Genomic DNA, 17105 nt, shown 5'->3' on the forward strand with positions numbered 1-17105 from the left:
AGCATAATGAGAACCTTAGGAACGATTTCCATCAAGAAAATCCATTCCAAGCTAAAACGAAAATGGGGTGGAGGAAGTTCGGGTGAGGAGAAATCGACATTCTCCCCTTCCTCGAGTCACCCACGAATATGAAAATCTACTCTCTTACCTTAATCCGACGAAAGCTCAACGATTGCTCCTCGAATCTCTCCTCCAAGCTCTTGCCCTAGCTCCTTGCTCTCCCTTCTCTCTTCATTTCCCCAAAAACAAGAAAATGAACTCTTTCTCTCTCTAATGGGCTTCATATAGCGCCCCCCTCTCCTTGTGCCAAGGCCCATTGGGCCTCAAGCCTACTAACTTGGCCTAACTCGCGCGTTAACTAAAACTCTCGATAAATAACTTAAAGTTACTATCTTACTTAAAAACCACGTCACCAAATAATTAAACACTTAAATAGTGAATAATAAATTTGGGTCGTTACAACTCTCCCCTACTTAAAAGATTTTCGCCCTCGAAAATTACGCTACTAAAACAACTCCGGATAACTCCTGTATCCGACCCTCCAACGAAACGCTCCAAAACACTACACATTACTAAGTTTGACAAAACTAGTTTATCCCATCCAACACAATTTTTGTCTATTTATCAACAAGAGATCAAGGACGGCCAGTTCCTCAATTTGTCGATAGATAGTCAACAATCATGATATCGACATAAACCATTCTTATTAAACCGCTAAAACGTCAACTTCGCACGAAACATCCACAGACTCACATTCTACGGTATTCACAACTTTGCCCCAAAACAGGTACAACTAATCGAACACTCTCCGAAAGATACTTCCGTGGAATACTTCCACAACTCCATAATTCTCATACATCTTTGATTCCCTCATGAATCACTTAACCGAGCTACATCACCCATTTATATTTGAACCTTATTCCAACTTATCATTCTATAATGCCATCTCAACATTCAATTGATGACCAACATTCTCAAACTTCATTGACACATGCTAAAAACTACCGTCTCTAACCGTCAAATTCTTTTTCTCATATATCTCCAATCATTGAGTCGAATCTTGATACGACTATTCTATTCCCAAGTAATCTCTTAACCAATATTTACATTCTTTAACGCAAACATTTTCCAATACCACTTCTCCTTAATCCCTTGCAATTCACTACTTCAAAATTAGGCTACCGCCTAAAATTAGTTCACCAAACCATCATAACTTCTATCTCATTAGTTTCAAACGACATCTTCAATTCGCCCACAATCCATCTATCCATGTTCCCCATCATCTTGCATTACAACAAGCATACTCTTCTCCTCTGTTTATTCACCCATCGGCTTCTTATTCAATTCTAACCTCTACTAATCATCATCTCTCTATGGATAGCTATCTTTAAACTTCTCCTTAGTACATTCGATACCAAAATCAAACTCTTGAATTTAATCCACAAGCTCCAAATGTTCGCCATACGATCTGACTCTATCCATTAAATTCTAATATAAGGTACAAGGTCTTCCAATATCAACTCTTTGTCTTAGTATTCATACTAATGACTCCTTGTATACTCCCAATATGACATCTCTAGAAAATTCCCAAAATTCTCGTCCAAAAATACATTTTAAGTTATACACCAAATCACTACCGTTCCATCATCCATGATGAAACAATTTAAAATCCTTTACTTCATTGTCACCGATTACGACCATACTACATCAACATCCACGATGCATCTAACAAAACTAGTCTCTACCGACTCTTCCATTCCATGAATTCAAATTTCCTAGTAAATACTTACTCACTCTTATCTTGTGGGCACTACAAAATGCTCTCCGACACTTACCTTAGGCATCGCCTTCAACTTCTTACTATATGTGTTCAAACACAACATCTACTCATGTGTGCGGTAATCCTTTTCGCAACTCTCACCTAACACAAGTCACTTCCAATATGACCTCTTATTACTCATTCTCTGCACGTTCTTCAACGGCTAACTTTCTTATTTCACATCATTCTAAGACGTTACTACTCACTTAGCTTCATCTCAACCTCCAAGAATTTACGATCTCGCTCGACATGCGACACTAATTGTCTGGTCATTATCCAAATCCAATTTCTCTTTCTTCGATAAGCCTCTAACAAAATCTTTCGAATCGTTATCCTACTTCCATCTTCGAATAAACTCGACTACTTATACAATCCTTACTTCCAATGATTCAACAAACATACCAATCCTATTATGATATTTCTCAATTCCATTCTCATCTACTTTAAAACCTACTTCCCTTCCTTGATTAATTAACACCAACGGTTCACTAATCTTCACATCTCTTTCTCTAAGCTTCTTAAACCTCTTCTAGAAATCACCTCGCACACTAGGCTTAGAACTCCGAATTGTTCAACCAATTCAACCTACTACCATATGCACGACTCACGTAAAACTTCTTACTGAAGCATCCGGTACAACATCTGATCCACTTGGATGACAACTTACTTCAAATCATCATCCTCTCAAGAATCCTAATCACTTCTTCTTCCTCATATTCGACTCCTTTCGATCAAACATGTACTTCAACTTTGGTCCACAAAACACGCCTCCATACTTTTAGTGCAACACACGATCTCCAATCATTCTGAATACTCTTCATCTCACTTAACCAATCTCACTAACGCCCCTACTGCGAAACACTTGGTCTGACAACTTCTCTTCTAGTAGTTTCTCATAACTCGTTGCTTCCATTCATTCCACTTCGAACAATGTCACCAACTTCTGAATATTCCGCTTCAAGAACATCTCTACTCATCCAATCTTCTCACGTTCGAAACATCTCGGAGGGATACAATCTTCTCCCCCACTTATCTCAAACCCACCTACACTCTTCCACTAGAACTTCTGGTGCTCACACCTAACGGTTCTATCGTTTCTAAATATATTCTTCCTAAGAAGAAACTATCGACATCGTTTACACGCATGTCACGTACAAGGGACAAAACCCAACCCACTATACCTAAACACTTACACAAAATCATGCAAGCATCCAAGTAACCTATACTTCCCTCACTTCTCAAAGTTAGGAAATCAAAACAACACAAGAAAAATGAACATTGCAACGCAATAATTCATATTCACATTTATTCTAGTCCTAAGAAAAACAAGAAGGCAATAATTTCACATCCAATTAACTTAGGACAAGACATCAACAAAAATAAAATTCTTGTCTGGCTCCCTCGCTTAGCAAAAGCTAGCGAGCTCCCGGCGAGACAAGTCAGAACTTCCTCAAGATTTAGTGAGACTTAGCGAGATTCAGTGAGGTTCGTTCCTCGCCTAGCGAGCACATCCAAAAATCTGGGTGCTCTGCTACGATTTTGAACTTACGCTCACTAAACTCTCGTTTTCTCGACTCACTAATCCACAAAATCCAAAACATCAAGCATATAACATCATTATATACTTGAAAGTACAATTAGAATCATGCATCAACAATCAAAACATAGAATCGTGAGACCTTCACGTTTTTACTCATAAAACACATAGCAATTCAAGTTCCTAGTAATCATCTAGCACATGTTATAAACAAAACATATAACAAACACACACAAGGATTCACTAACATCCTACTCTTCTCACTCTCATGAAAAATTTTAGTTTTCACTTAAAAGAAAATAATTTTATATTTTCACCAAAATCTTCAAGAAATAATATTAGTTTTTAAAATTATTTCAAATCGTCACCACATGCAGTTTTATATCATGCCGGATCGTCACATGCAGTTTTATATCATGCCGGATCATCACATGCAGTTTTATATCATGCCGGATCGTCAACAATTAGCAAATAAGCATCAATCAACCAAGTTTAAACTACACAAAGGTTAAACTCTAAGCATATACAACTATTATAAACATAGAAATATAACACTCACACAACTACTCACTAAAAGAATGGATAATTTAATCCAATTCACATCACTCATAGTTCCTAAATGAACAACAAAAGTGATTTCACAAAACAAACACCACAAAATCGTTAGACAAACACGACTGACACACAATACTCACTTGGTCTGACTGCACAGACCTGCTCTGATCGACACTTAACCCACACAGTCCGAAGACAACGGGGCTCTGATACCAATTGTAACACCCAAACCCATTATTTATATATTTCTACCTTTAGTAAAATCTATTTCAAAATACGCAACGGAAAGTAATGTTTGATATTATAAAAGTTGTCGTTCGAGTATTACATTCTTCAATCAAAATAATACTAATGTGGTTAATTAGTAAAAGGAAAATGCTAAACAGTGCCCCCGAGGCACTAGTTAAGGATACAAATATAGAAGTTTTATCTCGTAAATTGTGCATTCAATGTTTTAATGATGTGAAAAGTTATTCTCTCTCATCATTAACTTTATCATTTGTTTCCTTTTTTAGTATGCATAACTAGTGCCCCAGCGGCACTGTTTAGCATGACCCTTAGTAAAAATACATGTTTATACAAATCTTAAATCAACTAATGTATTTATTAGCTATACAAAACAACCTAGATAAGGGACTCTATATACATATAAAACCCCTTTTTCCCGTGTCACAATCAGAGCGGAGCTTCACCGACGACTCGACATCGAATACCACAAAAACCTGTCAATCTGGACCCCCAACGGTCCAACACATAACACATAAAAGAGAGTTAGATAACATACTCAAAAATACAAGTGCAAGTAAAAGGGTACTTAAACACTTCTTCAATAATCATGCATATATCATACATTCATACATATTCATCAACAATCTACCAATCAATTATAAGTACATAAACACATATAATCGAATACCCACACAATCAATTATCACTTATCACAATTAGTCAAGTATGTGTCACATATCACTTACCACATAAATGTACACATAACCTAATGCATTCCAATGCGTCAACTTCATGCAATGTCACCCTAGACATATCTAATGCATGTGGTACCGTTTCGTCATTATTAGAGTATCTCACCTCTAATATTCGTCTTTATCGGATAAATATAATCCGATATCCGTCTTTATTGGAATATCCAAGATACAACAACAAAATTCATGAATGCATGTATATGTTTTTCATGAATTCACCAACAATTATTTAGCATAAAGCTCGTCATTTACTATGTGGAACACTATCCAACATACGTCATTATTAAGATTAGCAAAACCTTAATATTCGTCATTTACAACTTCATACATGATTAACAATCATTATAAGCATCAACAAGCATCAACAATTGATGACGTTAGTCATTACATGGAAATAAAGACCATTTTCAAGTGTTTTTAGAGGTTTTTGACCTAAATCATGAAGAATAAGACACTGATTTGAAACTACATGCAAAGGAAGATAGCAGATGAAAATTTGTGAAATTTGAAGTATTTTTCGCCTGGGGCGAAATATTTTCGCCTAGGGCGGAAAAATTGCTGAAGAAACTGGTTTGCTCTCTGTTCTGCCGTTTCAGGCGAAATTCTGGCGCCTGGGGCGAAACTGCTTGCGTTTTCTACACCAAATCACCCAAAAATCTCATTTTTCATGTTATAAATCCCAAAAGAGTTTGTATTCAAGCATAACAAACATGGATAAACACAAAAGGACAGTTCATTTCTCAGATCCACATCATAAACATCGAAAAAGTAAAGATTGAACACTTTTTCATCAAAACTCTCAAGAACACAAAGTTCTTGAGTTTAATCTTTCATAAACTAGTTTTTTAACCATTAAATCCGTCCATTAATCATGTTAAAAGCATGTTAAGCATAATGAGAACCTTAGGAACGATTTCCATCAAGAAAATCCATTCCAAGTTAAAACGAAAATGGGGTGGAGGAAGTTCGGGTGTGGAGAAATCGACATTCTCCCCTTCCTCGAGTCACCCACGAATATGAAAATCTACTCTCTTACCTTAATCCGACGAAAGCTCAACGATTGCTCCTCGAATCTCTCCTCCAAGCTCTTGCCCTAGCTCCTTGCTCTCCCTTCTCTCTTCATTCTCCCAAAAACAAGAAAATGAACTCTTTCTCTCTCTAATGGGCTTCATATAGCGCCCCCCTCTCCTTGTGCCAAGGCCCATTGGGCCTCAAGCCCACTAACTTGGCCCAACTCGCGCATTAACTAAAACTCTCGATAAATAACTTAAAGTTACTATCTTACTTAAAAACCACGTCACCAAATAATTAAACACTTATATAGTGAATAATAAATTTGGGTCGTTACACATTTGGAGTTCTTCAAGCTCGATTTAAAATCATCCGTGAATCAGCTCGCTTGTGGGACATAGCCGATTTGGGTATCATAATGAGATCATGCATCATATTACATAATATGATTGTTGAGGATGAACGAGACTCATATGCTCAACGTTGGACCGATTTTGAGCAATCCGAGGAAAGTGGATCTAGTGCACCGCAACCATACTCGACCGAGGTTTTACCTGCTTTTGTAAATCATGTGCGTGCTAGATCCGAGTACCGTGATCCAAAAGATCATCAAGAATTGCAAGCAGATTTAGTGAAGCACATATGGACAAAGTTTGGAATGGGACGTGATTGAAGATGATTTGTATCATATTAATTATTACGTTGCTTGTGTGTTGCATTGTATTTTAAATTATTGGTTTAACTACACATTTGGTCCCTTACGTTTATTTTAGGTTTCAATTTGGTCCCTTACGTTTAAAAAGTATCAATTTGGTCCCTTACGTTTATTTTAAGTTTCAAGTTAGTCCTTTCCGTTAGTTTTGTCACTAACACCGTTTGAATAGTACACGTGTCAGCGTGTCCAAGTGACACGTGTTAGTCCACGTATTCAAATTGACTGCCACATGTGACAAAATTGACGGAAAGGACCAACATGAAACCTAAAATAAACGTAAAGGACCAAATTGATACTTTTTAAACGTAAGAGACCAAATTGAAACATAAAATAAACGTAAGGGACCAAATGTATAGTTAAGCCTAAATTATTTGTATCGTACTAATTATGTTGCTTGTGTGTTGCATTTTAAATTATTTGTATCGCACTAATTACGTTATTTGTTTGTTGTATTTTAAATTAAGTTAAGATGATTTGTATCGTATAAATTATTTAAATAAATTAAGTTAAATGTTAATTATTTTAATTTAATTTTAATCGATAATTGTAATTTTATTTAATCATAAAAACAAAAATATAAATTTAAATAAGAATATGAAATAAAAAGTGGTGGGGTAGAGTGTTGAATGAAAAAACTATTGGAGAAAATAAAAGTTGAATGTGTGTTGAATGATTAGGTGGAAAATGACGTGAAGTGTTGGGAAGTGAAAAAGTGGTGTTGAGAGTGCTTAACCATTGTATATGGTCTAACAAACAGGGGCAAAATCGGGTATTCACTGAAAGAAGAAATAAGAAGAAAGCAAAGCACCTCGCAGAGTAACAGTATTGGATAGGAAAAGAGGCGCGCGAACCATTGAACTTCGATCACCATAAGTAAGTAAATTCTTCTTCTTCTTCTTCTTCTTCTTCTTCTTCTTCTTCTTCTTCTTCTTCTTGTTCATTACATTTCAAATTCAATCATTTTGTTCCGTTATCTTCAATGAAGTTTTAGCAGTAAAATCAACGAAGCTTCAAATATTGGGGACTTTGGGTTTTTTATCTTCTAAACTTAAGTTTATCAAATGCATTGTACATGATATTTTGTAGTATGTAAATTGATTCTATGAATGCTTTTCAGCTTACATGTACATGATGTCTTGTTTCCATTCACTGCTACTGATAATTGTCCGATTGCAGTTTAAGTTGACCTAGTTTTTGTATTTATTTAATTTAGGATTAAGGGCCTGTTTGGAGTCACTTATTTGAGCTTATCTACTCACATTATTTTTGTAAGACTGCTTGAGAGAACTTATGAAAACAGCTTATGACAATTTTCATAAAAAAATTTCAGCTTATTTTCAATATAGCTTATGAAAAAACTTGTACCATATATATAAAAACAATTTTTATTTATTTTATCATTTGCTATAAAAATAGCTTATGTAAGCTTATACATAAGCGCTTATCATGATAAGTGCTAGTGCTATATACTAATTAACATGGAAAATCCCTAATACATTTGTGGCCATAATATTGTGTCTATGCTTTGCCAACTGGAAACGGATCCGATGTAAAGACATGTTGTGGCTTTAGTCTATTCTATACACTTCCTTGTGTATAATTGGATTCCCAAATTATCTCTTGTTACATAAGATCGGTTCTTATCTCCAATAATTTTAGGGTTTTCCCATTTTTTCCCTCCAGAACAATTCCTACTTTTGGTTTCAAACGATTTTATTGAGAAATTTATAATCCACGTGGTTCTGGCTGTTTGTATTATTATCAGTGTGTGCAAACTATACGATAACAGTTCAGTGATAGAATTAATATATGTAACTTGTTGGCTTTTGTTTTAATCTCACTTTCTTGTGTCTCCTTTTCAGGAAATAAAAAATGGGTTGTTTGGCTACATCATCTGTTCTTTCTAATCAATTTATTCCATTTTCTACAACTGTCACTAATTCTACCACAAACTCCAAATTGGGAGCCAGTTTCCACAGAGTATACAGAAATACAACCAAAGAAAAATCATGTTTGTCTTTCGTTAGGGATAACTATGAAGTTAGGATTGGGAGGAATGTTGCAATCAAGTCAAGCAGAGGAGTATCTTCTTTGCAAACCCTACAAGAAAATGGAACTTGGGAAGAACCAGATATTGGTAGTGACAGTGACAACGAGGACGGCGATGAAGAAGGTGAGAGCCTTGGATTTGAAAGTAATAGGGAAGACGAAGAGACAAAGACTTCGGCTATGTCTGGTGTTAATATTACTTCACAGGACGAGTATGAGCGTATTAAGAAAGGTACTTTTGTTTTCCATGTTTCTTTTTCTCTATTGGAGTCGGAATTTCATGGTTTTGAAAACTGGATCCGACGTTGCTGTGTTGACTAACCTAGCATCTGTATCAGATTGGAAAAGAATAATCAGACTTGAGTTGGGTTGGCTATAATCATGACCAATAATCAGTTTATTGAAACATGCTCAGTCTAAATTTTGAACATTGGTCTGAAGTTTAGGATCATAAAAAGCCATTGATGTGACCCTTTTGCTAACTAAAAGCTTTAGTAGGTCCTATACTTAAATTAAAAGGTTTACAGTTTATCATATAGGTTGATACAGTTTTTCTCTTAAAAAGACAACTATATAGTTTTCAATCGCTGTTAGACACTCATTTCTTATCTGAGAGTAATAAGATATGGCAGATAAAACAGGCAACAACTATGGTGCACAAGTGAGTTAGGTTTTGCACCATGCACAAGCTTTTTTGTACCATTAGATGAACTATTTCACCATATTTCATGATACACCCTACACACGAAATCCCCTCTTTTTCCTCTTCCTCACGTTCACTCCACCCTACTACCATTAGGAACATCTCCAGCACTATTTACTTTTCCTAATATCCTCCTTTAACTATATCAAGCCATTAGATTAATGTGATGATTGAAAATTATGGTTCAGAACAGAGAGAGGAAAGCCAATGGGTACAGTTTGACAGTTTAAGGGTGATGGAGCCAGCCTCCCAGTGGCCACCCACAATTTTGGCGGCGGCTTCATGAACGACAGTGATGTGATTGAAGGCAAGCATGTGGATACTATACTTGAGACTGTTGCAAAAGATTAGAAACAAAACTGAAATTTACAGTTTTTAAACAAAAACATCTAAAATTTACCAGGCAAAGAAAATGACAAAAGTAAGGGAAGTGATTTTGAAGCAAAACTCAGATGAGGGAATTAAGAAACACTTGTTTGATCTGTTTGTTTTCCATTTGCCAACAACAAGTCATGTTGCTCGTATATTGATTGTTCGATTTATTATGATTTATTAATGTTGTTTTATGTTGAATCAATGGTGGTGTTTGATGATAAATATCAAATTAGATTATTACAATGTCATGAAGAATAGGGAATGGATTCTCTCAAGTGTAATTTACACTTGAGAGAATAAAGTGTGGTTTATTACCATTGATCAAGAGAGAGAAACATATAAAAATTTAGAGAAAATGAATTTAGATGGTGTTAGATTACACTTTATTCTCTCAAGTGTAAATCACACTTGAGAGAATCCATTCCCTGAAGAATATGTATACAATAGTTTTTTTTTTTTTGTGTGAATGGGAAACAATAGCTTTAGTGAAAAAACCTTGAAGCAATACTTGAATCTCAATCATTAATTGAACAAAAGAGACCCCATTGAATTAGGTTATGCTAACTCTGAAGCTCAATAACTTGCCCTTAAAACCAAATAGAAAATATAAACGGAGAAAGCTTAGCATTAGATGGTTGAGAGGGCGACATACAAACAATGAGATGGTGGTCGTGCGAACAAAACAAATTTGGTCTGGGTGGTGAGTGGAAAGATTTGGTGTGTGTGTGTGTGTGTGTGTGTGTGTGATAGAAACCAACTGATATAGAAGAAAGAAATAGGGAAAATCCCTTTGATTACAAGAATGGTATCGCAGAACTTTGAGGGTCTGCACCTCCCAATGCCAAAGTGGCCCCTTTCCGGTCAAATCCCAAGATACCCTCTTTCTCAACCACCCCTTCTATTTATAGGCCCTCTATATGGCAGTTATTTTTCTATATAAACTACCTATTCTAATCCAACTGCAGTTCCATATGACAGTTATTTTCTATAAAAACTGTCAACTAGTAATAAAAACTGTCTAATAATAATAACTAACACGGCCCCTCCCATATCTAACAGTGTGGTCTATCATGTAATATATGTCTAGTTGATCAAATGGTACATAATGATTGTGCATGGTGCAAGACTGGCACTTTTGCATGTCAGAAAGAGCCAAAAAAACAATCTAAGGTTTACCAATTTGATGGTCAATCCGATTTACAAAATATTGCTTTATGTATTTCTCCTTTTTTGGTTTTGTAATTTCTACTTTCAAATGGTGTTTTAAGCTTTAATTAAGTTCATAATTGCTGTTCTATGTCCAATAAATTAAAAAGAAAGCATCGAAAGATGGTAGGTAAATAAATTGTTGAATGTCTTCTGACATTTTACAATAGTCTGGAACTATAAGTCGATACTTTTATTAATGCAGAGGTTGAACAGCTTTTGGAGCCAGAAGAAAGAGAAATATTGCAACAGAATGTGACTCCTAACTTGGAAAAAATATCATCTGTAAGCCTCTAACTCTGCATTGTCTATCCTACTACCCTGCTTTCTTATCTACACTTAAGCTCTTATTTTCATGTATTCAGGAAAAATGGGGCCTGCTGCACTCCCGTGCCTTATCATTGCAGATTTATAGTATGGACAAGCTTGTTGAAAATGGTTATGATATTGATTTCCTTAATAAGGTAAGGTGCGTTTGTTTATATTATATTTTATTATATTATATGTATGCCAATTTTTACATAGTCTTTGCCTGGTCATAAATAAGATAATTTGATCAACAGGAAGGCCTCACTGCACTTCATAAGGCAATTATAGGTAAAAAAGAAGCTGTTATAAGCCATCTTTTACGAAAAGGTGCAAGTCCTCATGTCAAGGATAAGGTGTGTAGAAATTCCTTATGCAACTGTCATAAACTGTTGGCTGCATCCTTTAAGTGTGGTTAAGTGTTTATATATTTATTGATATGGTAGGATGGAGCTACTCCACTCCATTATGCAGTTCAAGTTGGTGCAAAACAAACTGTGAAATTATTGATCAAATACAATGTTGATGTCAATGTTGCAGATAATGTGAGCATTTTATAAGCACAAGCTTTTTCTACTTGGAAAGAAGTTCTTCAATTTTAGTTATTGTATGGGTTATTTACTGTTAATAATCTTTCAGGAAGGTTGGACCCCATTGCATGTTGCCATTCAAAGCAGAAACAGAGATATTGCGAAAATTTTGATAGCTAATGGCGCAGATAGGTTGATAAAAAATAAGGTAATATTTTGTACATTCTAGTATTCCACCACAGAACTCACTATGGCAATAATTTAAATGCTACATCGTGTACATGTATGATTAATATATTATCATTCTGCTTATTCTTAGCTTTGTTGAAATTGGTAAACTGGCTGCAGGGTGCATTTGGAAGAGCTTATTTACACCTTATTTTATGACATAAACACTTATGTGTTCAAGAGAACTTATCAGTATATTGTATGATATGTTCCTAGGTTGTTTTGAGCTTGTTCCGATATGCCCTGTATGATTGCTAGTTTAAAACTTTTATGGAAATAGTTTAACTGTATTTCCTCTTTGATTCTACAAAGAGCTTATATATAATAAGCTCTTATATAAGAAACACTTGTTCAGAAAGAACTTAGTTAAAAAATGTTTACCCAAACACACCCTAAGTGCTGCTGTTTGTACTAATCAATTCTAAACTAGAGTTGGTTTGCATACTAGTCAATAGGGGAATTTTTCTTTTTTACTTGTACAATTTCATTGATTGATTATGTTTCAGGATGGAAAAACAGCACTGGATCTAAGCTTATGTTATGGGAAAGACTTCATGTCTTATGATCTTGCTAAATTAGTGAAGGTAGCTCGAACCAGCAGAGCTCTATAATGTACAAGGTGTACGTAGTCAAGCTGAACCAGATTTGAAGTTTCAGTTAAATGTTATGTGCTGCTAATTGGTGGTGCTTCAAACGTCTTCCAGACTGATCTTTTTCAAAATGATGAAAGCTTTGATGGAATCTAGAACGTCAATGATTCCTTGGAACGTTACAGGCATAGCTGTTATTGACATCATAGTCTTGTGAAAATCGAAATACACAGTGCAGATCATAGTCTTAATACCGGTTAACTGCAGACAACTAGACAAGTGCTTAGCAAATTAATCAATTATCCTTGACGAAACAGTTCTAGCTGCTGTAATCTCTACATGGGGAATCACTTCAAATATGTACGGATTATCTAACTTGCGTATGTTTTTCTATAAAGAATTGTAAAACTGTAACAAGTAGGCATGGTTCATAAACTTCTGTTTCATGTAAGTGTTCTTGTTGAAAATTTGTTTATAATATTTAAAGGATAGGTATTTTTTGATTAATTTCCTTTTATGTAAATGAAGAACTTCTTTCTACGTTTGGAAGCACAAATAAACATTCCGTATGTTTTTGTTCAAAATTATTCTTTGCTTTATAGCCATTTAAGTGCTTCTTATAATTTATGATATAACCTTGAAAGAATTGTGTTAAAGAAGTCTCACATCGCTTGCAATCGTCACCTTACAAGCTGATTTTATAGGGATGAATTAGGCCCAATACTCAATTCTAAGATGGTATCAGAGCCTATCCACGATTTGCTGGGACACTTCGTCGGGCTGCCTGCAACCAGGTTTTTGATCGAGCCTATCCGCACAACAAGCCCAACAGTGCTGAGCGCGAGGGGCGGAGGGGGTGTGTTAAAGAAGTCCCACATCTCCTCACCTTTACAAGCCGGTTTTGTAGGGATGAGTTAGATCCAATATTCAATTCTAAGAAGAATATTAAATCTTTTTGACTATGCCAAAATGTTTGGTGTATGTATATTTTCGATCTATTGAGATTCACAAAGAATCTTAAATCTACTTAGAATTATGTTACACTTATATAAACTTTGTCAGATAAATTATTTGTCATGATCGATGTTAGAATTTGTCAGGTAGATTATGTTAAATTTCTCTGGATCTATTTGTTACCTAAAAAACTTAAAATCTAATTGTTACAAACATAAAATTTGAAGAGTAAAACATTGACACTTATTTTAAAACGGAAAGGGTCTAAACATCTAGACAAAAAGTAGTAGTAGGATCCATGAAATTATAATTACTTATTCATGTCTTTTAAAATGAAAACAAAGTGGGTCTGTTTCTTTCATTCTTGTGATATGCAGTCTACAACATGCTCCCTAAAGAAAAAAGAGAAAGCTCATGATGCAGTATATGTTGATATATGTGCACATTGTGAAATCTGTCTAGAGTGTTCCACATTCTTGGACATCAGATTCTAAAGAATGTTTGCAAATTTCAATGCTACCCCATCTGATTATTTTATTGATATCATCACTATCACTACTCCTTCTGGTCACTATAATAAGCAAAAAGTTGATATATCTGACCTATATATTATAGACTAGATACATACGTTTTTCAATAAATCTAAAAAGTGGTTTTTTGCTTATAATAATGACTAGAGGGAGTATGTTTTTTTCAAAGTGCACATAGTATTTCTCTTAAAAGTGTTTATGCAAATTTCAATGGATAATAAGTAATCAACTTGGATGATGTTGGATCTCATTCAATCTACATCACATGCATACTTTTTCTTTTTTCTCTTCAACTATCTTGATTTGTGTGTACTAATATCAAAATTAGTGTTAAAAATAAAATTATTACAACGTGCATGTTTTTGGTGTTTGCAATGACTATTTGTGCCTATAAGAAGCTATTTGTATGACAAGTTCTGTAAAATTGTTCCTCCTTTTTCAGACAAGTCTAATGTTTAAGTTTGCATCAAACCAATACTTAAAAGAGTAAGTTAAATGTCTATTTGCAAACCAAATGAGAATGTTTGATATTTATGCTGCAAAAAGAAGATTCTTAATATTTTTTCATATTACAGAAACTGAAGTTGGTCCTTGAGAATTGAGATATTGCTAAATGGGAAAGAAGGGTTGGTTTAGCATTGTAAAGAAGCTCTTTACAAGGGACACACATTCCACACAAGAGAAGGTAAGTGTTCTTCTGCTTCTTTCATTACGTGCATGTTTGATTTGACAGTGAATTTGGCTAAATCATGGTGTCGCTGTGATTTCGTGGAACTCACTGTGTTCCTAAGCATGCACTAAGTTTATAAGTAAGATTGTGGTGTTGATGAGACAATTAAACACTGTTTTCAGAAGGAGAAAAGAAGAAAGTGGGTATTTGGGAGGCTAAAAAACAAGAGATTTCCTTCAATTGAAGCACCACCAGCATTCAAAGGAACAAGTTTATGTGAATCTGAAGAAGAACACAGTAATCATGCTTTAACAGTTGCTACTGCTGCAGCTGAAGCTGCTCTTACTGCTGCTCAGGTTGCAGTTGAGGTTGTTAGGCTCCAATCTGCGCATCAATTTAAGCGAAAACCAGAAGAAGTTAAAACTAACTGCAAGTGGAAGATTGAAGAATCTTCAGCCATCAAAATTCAAACAACATTTAGAGGTTACCTTGTGAGTTTTGTACAAGCAGCTTTCACCCTTCATTTGTATGATATACTCCCTCTGGTGTGATATATAAGCAAGCAAAGATTCATTTTTCAGGTTAATTGAATAACTGATGTATCTGGTTCATATTATGGGTTTAATGAACCTGAAAAAGGAATTTTTTGCTTATATATGCAACCAGAGGGAGTACACAAAAAAACTAATAGTACACAAACTAGTGTGCAATGACTAACTTGAATATTATTCAACCAATTAGTGGTCTTCAAAAAAAGGAAACTAGATTTTTATAGGCAAATTTCACAAATTTAAACCAAATGAGAGGAAAAGAAATATGGAAAATTCAGAGATAAAAAGAAAAAGGAGAAAGTTAAGTGGATTAGTTTAAGAAACTGAAGTCACCTCTTATTCACTAATTCGTGAGATATTGCAGGCAAGGAAAGCTTTGAGGGCATTGAAGGGAATAGTGATGCTTCAATCTATCATTCGTGGCAGAGCTGTAAGACGGCAAGCTATGAGTACTCTTAAATGCTTGCAGTCCATTGTGAGTATCCACTCTCAGGTCATTGCAAGGAAACTCCAAATGGTTGAAGGAAGGTTTGATTGTGGTGAATATGAAGAGATGCAAGGTTCAAGCGACAAGATCATAAGGGTGAGTGAGCTTAACAATTTACAGTTAATCATAATCCACATTTTATTATTGAATTTTAAATCGAGGTTGCAGCCAAAACACAATCCTTGATATTGGATACAATTGCAGAGTATGCGACCTTACTAGTTACCTCGTTTGCGATCACAAAGACAAAAAAATATTTGATTTTGTGGCTTAGACCGCGGTCATTGATATTTTTTGAAAAACCTGATCCCTAGTGCAGTTAAAAATTAAAACATATTTTTCAGATGGACTCAAACAGTGAAAGAAAGTGGGATACAGAAGTGAATTCCTCTAGCATGAGCAAGAAAGAAGCTTCTCTTAGGAACGAAAGAGTAAAAGAATACTCATATCACCATAGAGTAAGCTCTTAAGCCTAGTTTTACCCTCTGTAATTTACACTCATTAAGGTTCTAATACTAACCGAAAAAATTATTTTAGAAATCAACTGAATCGGAAAGAAACAAAATAAATGGAAGAGAGAGGTATTGGATGGAGACACAACATTGTAAGAGTAAAGAACTCGAAGATCTAGACTCGGTTTTCAGCTCACATTGTAGAGTTGTGGAAGATTGTGAAAGTAGACAACAAAAGCTTAGACATATTCAGAGACAAAATGAAGTTGAAGGGTTAGATTCTCGGCCGATACTATTTTCAAGAAACTCTTTGCCCCAAAGATGCCATAATTTAGATGGACAATATCACTCATTTCCGAACTCTCCTGCAATTCCGACATACATGGTTGCAACGAAATCAACACAAGCAAAAGTAAGATCAACAAGTACACCAAAAACAAGGATAGTAAGGAATTAGGACATAAACTCTGATTGCTATATATTCACCATGCCAAAGAAAGCTCAATAATAATCATCAAGGATCTTCTAGCTTAAAAGAATGAAGTATCTCTCAGTATCTTTCATGTTAGAACTCACCTATATTTATAGTCTTTAATTTCTAAAGCACGAGTTACAATACAACATTGGTAAATAATGTTGAAATATTCTAGTAGTTACTACTTAATTCCGCCTTTATTTCGTTTTATTTTAATTTAGTATATCACTCACTCCTTTATCTAAGTAGTAAACATTGTGAACTTTATAAAAAGGAGCACACTTTCATTAGAATAAACATACTCTGAATGGGAGCTTCTAGGGTGAAGTCACAAAAATGACTTCTTAAAAGAAGTCAGGTCAACTGTCCAATAGGAAGATAG

General features: G+C 34.9%; 2 protein-coding genes and 1 pseudogene across 2 annotated transcripts; all 3 read left to right on the top strand.

Annotated features, from left to right (window-relative positions):
* The window catches only part of LOC123883683, a 30636-nt pseudogene extending 24061 nt beyond the window's left edge, over positions 1 to 6575 (top strand).
* Positions 6576 to 7384: 809 nt separating this feature from the next.
* Positions 7385 to 13166, top strand: LOC123883684 (ankyrin repeat domain-containing protein EMB506, chloroplastic). The gene is made up of 8 exons (XM_045932590.1): positions 7385 to 7490; positions 8480 to 8898; positions 11156 to 11235; positions 11316 to 11414; positions 11514 to 11612; positions 11703 to 11801; positions 11896 to 11994; positions 12521 to 13166. Exons 2-8 carry the CDS (start codon positions 8490 to 8492, stop codon positions 12623 to 12625), a joined length of 990 nt encoding a protein of 329 aa, XP_045788546.1. The 5' UTR covers positions 7385 to 7490; positions 8480 to 8489; the 3' UTR covers positions 12626 to 13166.
* Positions 13167 to 14593: 1427 nt separating this feature from the next.
* On the top strand, positions 14594 to 16869 carry LOC123883685 (protein IQ-DOMAIN 11-like). Its single transcript, XM_045932591.1, has 5 exons — positions 14594 to 14773; positions 14941 to 15249; positions 15674 to 15892; positions 16141 to 16254; positions 16334 to 16869. Exons 1-5 carry the CDS (start codon positions 14702 to 14704, stop codon positions 16703 to 16705), a joined length of 1086 nt encoding a protein of 361 aa, XP_045788547.1. The 5' UTR covers positions 14594 to 14701; the 3' UTR covers positions 16706 to 16869.
* The last annotated feature ends 236 nt before the right edge of the window (positions 16870 to 17105 follow it).

This window comes from Trifolium pratense, linkage group LG5 (assembly GCF_020283565.1).
Source record: "Trifolium pratense cultivar HEN17-A07 linkage group LG5, ARS_RC_1.1, whole genome shotgun sequence".
In the NCBI taxonomy this organism is placed as follows: Eukaryota; Viridiplantae; Streptophyta; class Magnoliopsida; order Fabales; family Fabaceae; genus Trifolium; species Trifolium pratense.